The sequence below is a fragment of the Asterias amurensis genome, chromosome 9 (assembly GCF_032118995.1).
Source record: "Asterias amurensis chromosome 9, ASM3211899v1".
Classification (NCBI taxonomy): Eukaryota; Metazoa; Echinodermata; class Asteroidea; order Forcipulatida; family Asteriidae; genus Asterias; species Asterias amurensis.
Window position 1 is genome coordinate 12,875,345 of NC_092656.1, and position 8,831 is coordinate 12,884,175.

The window sequence follows — 8,831 nt, forward strand, 5'->3', positions numbered from 1 at the left end:
CGTCACACTCTCAAAAGGAGGCAGATCATTGGACAATTGCTGTTCTCTGTGCGTAAAAACGAGCACATGACCTCAGCGTACCTGTAGCGTTCCGCGTTAAGTAATCGGGAGCTATTGTTTTTTTACACAATACGGAACGCGCCTCTGGACAATGCGCGTAATTTGGCTGTCAACTCTCTTTCGTGCATGTTTGTATATGATTGTGACACCCAAAACAATGCAAAATAACCACATTTGAGTGCACTGCGCATATTGCAAAGGGTATACATGTATAGGACTAGTGTCATAAGACCCAAACAGCGCCCTCCACTGAGGTCAATGAAGACTTATCATTGGCTGAGAGTTGTGCGCGGCATGTACACAAGTGCATGTTTCCATTGTTTGCCCTTAGTGATGGAAGCCAATGCAAGGGGTATATAGAAATGTGCACACGCGTACAGGCAACTCTCAGCCAATGATATGTCTTGTGGCGTTGTGGCGTTGTGGCGGTGCTCTTGCGGGATCACTGCTCTCCTGCGAACTGCTGGTTGCCAACTTCTACTCCCCATTGGAACCGTAGTCGTGAGAGCAGTAGTCTCGTGGAGCCAGCAGTCTCGCAACAATACCGCGGGAATCGCGATGAGATTCGGAATAATAGTCGGAACGCTATCACCGTGACAGACATTTAAGGACTTTTCCACAAGTCTAGTCTTTGAGCACGTGAGCACTGCCACTAAATTCAGGCCAGCCTTTATCATTGCGCTGTTTCACAGCAACAGATTTAAAAGGAAGTTAAACATCAGAATCATCTGTGGTAATCCTTATATTTATTTTTCCTTTGAATAAATTTATGATTCCAACTACATGTACATGTACACGTATAAACTGAATAATCTTATGTATTCTTTAACATAAAAACAAATCTAAAAAGTGTAAGTATAAATGTTGTTGTCAAAATTGTTATTTACCAAGCCATCACCCACCCCTATTTCAACACAAATTGTATATATTATAGTGATGAAATTTGATGAGAAACACATTAAAGTTCAAATCTGTTGATAATTCTGAATAGAAGACAAAGCAGTCCTTATTAGTCTCCTCTGGCCATGTTGCAACCGGGCCCTCAATGTCATATAGGTGCAATGTTTTTTTTTCAAAGCACAAAAAGAAGCCGAGCACAAACACAATTTTGCTTGCCAAAATAAATCCTACTCATTTGCAGTATTTTCTGCTTCAAGACACTGGACACTATTGGTAATTGTCAAAGAACAGTCGTCTCACTTGGTGTTTCTCAACATATACATTAAATAACAAACCTGTGAAAATTTGAGCTCAATTGGTCGTCGAAGTTGCGAGTTAATAATGGAAGAAGAAAAACCCTGTGTAACACCAAATTGTGTGTTTTCAGATGCTTGATTTCGAGACCTCAAGTTCTAAATCTGAGGTCTCGAATTCAAATTCATGGAAAATTACTTCTTTCTCCAAAACTACGTCACTTCAGAAGGAGCCGTTTCTCACAATGTTTTATACATGTACTATCAACCTCCCCCCATTACTTGTTACCAAGTGAGGTTTTACATAGACTGCAGACTGTACAGTCATAGAGAGAACCCTGTGTAACATGCCTACTCCTACATGTACCTTCATGTATAGATGAGTAGATTATGAGCCAAAAGTAACAATGAGATTTGTTTAACATGAAATAAAAAATAGAAGTACATTATATGTAGCTTTTGGAGAGTCCTAAATATTGACACAACTTACAATTGTCTACATTTTGTCATGGACACAGTATTTATTTAACTTTATACTAACAAATATTGTACAAAGGTGAGGAAATATTAACATCAGATGATCTACATTTGATCTACATTTTTATATTGGAAGAATACAATCACAAAACACAACCTGTAAATGTAATGTACAGTGTGCCTTAGGTGGGTATCAGTATAAAGGCCATTATACATGGTATAGCAGTTGTAAACTAAGTGCAGTATATAAAGGAACACATTGCCTTGGATCGGACGAGTTGGTCTATGAAAAGCGTTTTAAACCGTTTGTTATGAAATGCATGGTTAGAAAGCTGTTTTAAAAGTAGAATATAATGATCCACACAAGTATCACACAAAATTGCACGGTTTTCATTTTACGTCGCGAACTAACACGGTCGGCCATTTATATGAGGTTAAACAAAAACCACGCAATTTCGAGGCATATTTGTGTAGATCATTGTTTTCTACTTTTACATCTTTCTAACCATACCGATTTTATAACACGGTTACAGAACCCTTTTCAATGAACAACTCGACCGATCCAATCCAAGATAACTTGTTCCTTTAAAGCCATTGGACACTTTCTGAACAGAACAAAAATTAAAAGTTTACAGATTTACAAATAACTTACAGGGTTTACGTAATGGTGAAAGACCTCCCTTGAAATATTATTCCATTAAATGCATATAATTTTTTGAGAAAACATTAAAAACAATTATCAATTCTCGATATGGAAAATGACGGATTTATTTTAAACAATGTCATGACACAGCGAAATATATAAGTTTTGATACAGGAAGTGTGGGCCTTTGGACATGTTGGACAATACTGTTTCCCGATGGTGTGCGATTGCTTTAACATACATGTGCATTGTACAGGTTGTACAAGTCATTCTCCCAAAGTGGCCAAAAGTCCTGAATTCACGAGGTTAGCTGTTTTTTCAGCAGATTATTTTACACTTTTTTTTATCCAGGCAAAACATGTACATGAAAGCTATTTGACCTCCGTTGCCTTGGTCTTTTGGCCTTGGTGGCCCTTCAAAAATGTCCCATATATTTAGACCATTATAAGAAATGCAAAATGAAAACGGCCTTGCCCTCTCAAAGATGAAATTCCAAGCCTACATATCCTCAAAAGTTAAGGAGGTTCTTTTAAGTTCTTGTTTCCCCCTTTTCCTTGTTTTCCTGTTATTGTACAACATAACAATGAAAAAGGACTTGCCGTAACAAGAAGTTGGACAATACGTTATGTACACTATATTCAAAGTCTAAAATATGTTTCGTCATGAGTTAAGTAACATCTCAGCTCTAAAAATTCACTGACAAACAACAACATTATACTTGCTATTTAAAATACATAGATATCTTCAAGACAAGTAGTAATTTTGCATAATAACTGATTGGTTACATTCATTGAAGTATACACATGGAGATACATGCAAGTTGTACTCTATAAACCTTAACACTGACACTGAGAGAGATTTTCTGCATAAAACACTTAGGCAAGAGCTCAATTTTATTAATCTTTAATCAATACTTATTTAGGGTAATTTGGGGTTCAAAAGTGGTAATAAATATATGGGTCAGTCCATGTTACACTCTATTACCATGGAGGTAGGAATAGACTTCTGTATGTGTGCCTCTTTTTCAGTGACTGATGCCATACCGGGGCTACTAATAATAATACTACAATAATAAAACCACTCTTATATATACATGTAGCGCATATCACCATGAGGTCCCTATAGGTGCACTGTAAAAGGAAATCAACAATTATTGTACAAAGTAAACAGATATGTTTTTAACTGGGTTTTGAATTGTTCTGATGTCTCAGTCTGTTTGACAACCTCTTGGAAGACTGTTCCATAACTGAACTGATGCATATTGGAAAGAGCAGGAACCGTACGACTTGGTTTTGATAACTGGGGGAGTCCTCAGCAGGGATTTATGTGAAGATCGCAGGTTTCTGGTTGTTTTGTACTCATGAACTAAAAATGCAAACCTGAACATAAGATTGCTATTTTGTGCCATTTCATTTGTTTATTTGGTGTTTTTGAATATTGTTTGAAACTTTTTACTTTTTCTATTTTGATTTTGAACCCACCCAGCGAAACGAAATCTCAGAATTTTGTGCCATTTCATTTGTTTTTTTGGTGTTTTTGAATATTGTTTGAAACTTTTTACTTTTTCTATTTTGATTTTGAACCCACCCAGGCGAAACGAAATCTCAGAACGGTGATAATTCCGATTAAAAATCTATATACATGTATGAACCTGCCATTTTCGACCAAACATTTATTTACTTAGGTACATGTTTACTTAAGAGGGTGTTAATTACAATTTACATGTTTACTTAAGAAGGTGTTTATTACAATTATCACTAAAAAATAAACTAAAAATCCTAAAAGGTGAAGTTATAACCACATTTTAAGACAAAAATGCTAAATACATCATGTACAGTACATCATGAGGGAAAACATGTATGCCCATTTGAAAGCTTGTGGCAACTCTCCTTGCCATGTTTGCTAAGCAAATGCATACAGTGCATGTGGTGAGCAGTATTCTCTGCTAAGCACACAATCTTGACAATACCCTGATTTCAATAGAGTTTGTGTGCTACTTTGTTACATGTTGGTAGACCCTGGTTGATTTAGTGAACTATAATTTCACCCATGGTGAACTATAATTTCACCCATGGTGAACTATAATTTCACCCATGGTGAACTATAATTTCACCCATGGTGAACTATAATTTCACCCATGGTGAACTATAATTTCACCCATGGTGAACTTTAATTTGAGTCTGTAGTTGTGTGCCCTGTACATAGTGTGCAAGTTGAATGGTTTAAAATGGTTGAACATGACAAGTATGAATTAGGTTTATAAAAATTGCTTTACAATAAGTTTTTGCATACGATTTGAGAAACCCTTTTGTCTCCAAAATTTGTATTTTAATATTATTCCATCAATTGGTTATTCATGAAGTTCGGTTAAAACACAAAGTATCAAATAATTACAGTTAAACTCAAATTTACAATTGCACTGCATCGTTAAAAAGTAGTTCTTAAATAAAACCAATAAATTTACATTTAAAAAAACCGGCAAATTGTTTCACTTCGTATGCAACGTTTCAAAAAATAAAACACCATGCACAATCATAACACAGAAGGAAGTACTATTATTGACTTACAAAGCTGACCGAGTTAAAATACTTCATTAAGAATCACACACTAAAAAAAAACAAATTAAGAATGGAAACAACCTCAATGGAGGTAACATTGGAGAATTATGTAGAGGTCGTAGATCCATCAGCCATGTTCGATCGCAGGTGTTCCTCAGCTCCAAGTAGCATCCTCCTCATTTCTGGCCACTTGGCCCTGTCGGACATTTCCAGGGCGTCAGAGATTACAACCCACTTGTAACCATCGTGCTCATTGGACAATTTAATGGGTGTATTCCAGTCTCTCAGCTGAGCCAGCCAATAGACAACCTCTTTAGTTCTGTTTCCCTTTGTCTGGTATCTAAGTGTCCAGGAGGTATCTTTGTATATGCTGAGATGTTCTTCTCGGAGGGCTGCTTCTTCAAATGTTTCTCTAATGGCAGCTTCATAGTTGGTTTCCCCCGCATCTACGTGACCTGTGGGTTAAAGGAAAGGTTCACAACTGAAATTAAATGATATTCTAATTGCTATAGACGGTGTAGTTTACAAAAGAGCCACAGAGCCTGGACTTCCTGCAGGCACGATTTGTACACAGCCTAATGGAAAAAACATAAAATCTTACATTTTATGGAGATTGCACTTACATGTACAAACTTTTGATATGATGAAAGGGGGCACATCTCAAAACTTGTCCAGCGTTTACTTTCATAATTCTTGGATTTGCTACACTACAGTGCGTGCGCGCCATTATGAGTGAACGGCGTGCAAAGCAAACGGACAGCGCGCACACGCACTGCAACATTGTAACACCCCTTTTATAGAATGGTTCAGCCTAACAACAAAATAATGCGTTTGCAAAGCAATGCGACAGGTTCAAAATATGAACCTGGGAATTCGCTGCGGGATCTAGGGTGGATTTCACAAAGAGTTAGGACTAGTCTTATCTCGAGTTAAGACCAGTTGCTCGTCCTAACTTAGGACTATCCATGCAATTTGTATATCTCCTAAGACCAGTCCTAAGTTAGGTCTAGTCCTATCTCTTTGTGAAATCGACCACTGGTAAGTTTTTGTCAATTTTTCTTCGAAATATTTCCTAAATGGTGTTTTGAGTATTATGGCAGGCTGCATTAGATATTGCGGATTAAGTTCGTACCCTCAGAATTTGTGTCATGATTTTTGAAAGTGGTAAAAATGGGGCAAATCTGGTGACTAGCTGTCGAAATTGTACGTGTTGGACCAGATCAACCGTTTCCGCTCGAAACAAACTCGTAACCCTCCGGCCTGGCGGCCGTCGGGAGGAGGGTTAAGTTATCGCAACTAAAGAGAATAGTGAAAAATCAATTAAATATGTTGCATTGCATTGATGCCAAAATAAACATTGAATAAAACATTCACTGAGCGATAAACTCCAAACGCAAAGTTAGGTACTGTGCTACTTGTCTCTCCTTTCTTTAAAAACAAATGTAGTTAAGTGCGACCGATTATGACAAACTTTTTTGGGAAAAAAGGAGTACAGCCCCCAGCTGGGTCTTTAAGTAAACTAAGGTAGTCCATGAAGGAAGGAAAATTCAAGGAATCAATCAGGATTGGCATATTATAGGCCTAAAAGTTAAGTTTAGTTTTTAAAATGAGTTGGTTCTTTTTATAATATTACAAAAGGAAAAGTTTCCGTATGGCGCCACCACTTTTTCATTCGAAATAAAATAATATAGTATCTAATTTACCTGATTGATATATCCCTTTTTGAAAAAATGAGTGAAAAAGTGGTGGCGCCATACGGAAAGTTATCCATTTGTTAGCTCAGGGTCACGGGTGAGCAGCCTTGGTTGGGACGAAATATAGTGGGTCAAAACTAGGGACTCGGCACACACTGTGAAATGTTAAACTGTCCGGAAAATGGGCAAGACAAACTTGCTACTTTCCTGCGCAGCAGCAAGCTATGTAAACATACGATAGTTACGAACAAACCTTTTGGTGGCGACCAGTGTAACTTATGTTTCGGCTTTTTCAGCATCAGATACTCAATTTCTTGATGACATCGGCGGAAAACGAGTAGTCCGCCAGCTTTAACAATACCGACAGCCCGTGCCCTGTGCATTATGAAAACAAACGATGAAATGAAAAGTGTGATGACAATGGCGTTTTTATGTGGATATCCCCAAAAGGGGGCGGGCTTGCGCGCTCGAGCGCTTTCGCAACAGCCCAAGTAAGACTAATACCTATTCGCGAATAGGTCCGTCGTCTTTAACAAAAACATAAACAACAGCAGATGCAGCAACAACAATAAAACAATCATTATTATTATTATTATAAATTTTTAATTTTTTGTTCCCCCAAAGAAGCGACGGTGGCTCAGGGAAATCTGTCCGTAGGCGACTCTCCAGCCCCCCACGAGAAAGAGGTTATTTCACTAAAATAACTATAGCCAGAAGTCTTGTATTCCTATCTGGAGATAGAGAGCTAGCACACAAATTCGTCTAACAATTAGTTTTTTTTTTTTTTGTGTCATCATTTAATTTCTCGCAACTTCAATGACCAATTTAGCTCAAATTTTCATTGAAGTTGCGAGAAATTAAATTATGAGACAACAAAAAAACACCCTCACTGTTGGACGAATTTGTGTGCTCTCAGATAGGAATAAAATTATTTTAGTGAAAACAACCTCTTTCTCAAACTCAAAATTTATGCTACTTGAGGGAGCCGCTTACAATATCCAATGCTCGTTATACCACGTTAGTTTTGTTTTGAGTAACTTCCAATAACCTTCCCCAAACGAAAGTTAGGGAGAAAGATGGTGAACAAAGTTCTTCTTCCTTAATTTCCAGAGTGCAGCCTTCACTGTGATTATAAAGGGAAGCCTGTGCAATGGTTGTCAAAGACCAGTCTGTCACTAGGTGTATCCCAACATCAGCATTACATTTGAGCTAATTATTGGTCATCGAGTTGCGAGAAAATGATGAGAGAAAAAACATCCTTGTTTGACGAATTTGTGAGTGCTTATGAATATACAGACTTCTGGCTAGAAGTATTTTAATATTATTTTTTGAGAAATGACCTCTTTCTCAAATATCAGAGGGAGCCGTTTCTCACAATGTTTTATACTATCAACACCTCTTCAATGCTCGTCATGTCAATTACCAAACGTGTACCCTCTTGCATTGGAAGGAAGAAGCTCTGCCTGCCAGTGAGAAACCCGGCACAGCGGCGGCGAGCCCCTTCAAGTTTTGCGATTTAAATGTGTTTGTTTACACGTCGATAACAACCGTTTTCATAACAACAAACGGGACCAATACCTTTACGTCCCACCCGAAGGACGAAACAATGGAACACAGTGTCTTGAGTGGGACTCGAGCCCGGCCCACACTCTGCATCGATGAGAGAGAGACCGGGTTATCTCCATGATTACACAGAGCTTGAGAAAGTTCGGTGCTCACCTTGGCCATACACGACCTCCACAATTCAGCCTCATAATCTCTATCACCAGAGCAAAAAGTAGTGAGTAATAAAACAACTATAGATAACAGCATAGAGCAAGTCTGTTTCTAAATTGTTTTTCACCAGTGGTCGATTTCACAAAGAGTTAGGACTAGACCTAACTTAGGACTGGTCTCCTAGGAGATATACAAATTGCATGGATAGTCCTAAGTTAGGACGAGCAACTGGTCCTAACTCGAGATAAGACTAGTCCTAACTCTTTGTGAAATCCACCGCAGGGTCATTCTATTCCCCAGGCACCATTCAATGCCGTTTGACCGGCGCGGCCTCAAGTTGACCGGCGGGGCCTCAAGTTGACCGGCTTGTGACTTTTTTCCCATTTACGAATGGCCAGCCCAGCTTGAACGTACACACGGCGGGCACGGAGTCGCGGGGGGCGCCGGGCCGGCCGGTCATCAACAAACGTCGGCGCAAGCTGATGTAGTT

At 38.5% G+C, this 8,831-nt stretch overlaps 1 protein-coding gene across 1 annotated transcript; it reads right to left on the reverse strand.

The window, feature by feature from the left end:
* Window positions 1-5,020: 5,020 nt before the first annotated feature.
* LOC139941533 (bis(5'-nucleosyl)-tetraphosphatase [asymmetrical]-like) lies at window positions 5,021-7,048 on the reverse strand. The gene is made up of 2 exons (XM_071938073.1): window positions 6,879-7,048; window positions 5,021-5,386 (listed from the first exon to the last, which is right to left on the reverse strand). The coding sequence occupies exons 1-2, from the start codon at window positions 7,006-7,008 to the stop codon at window positions 5,037-5,039; spliced, it is 480 nt and encodes a 159-aa protein (XP_071794174.1). The 5' UTR covers window positions 7,009-7,048; the 3' UTR covers window positions 5,021-5,036.
* Window positions 7,049-8,831: the final 1,783 nt, after the last annotated feature.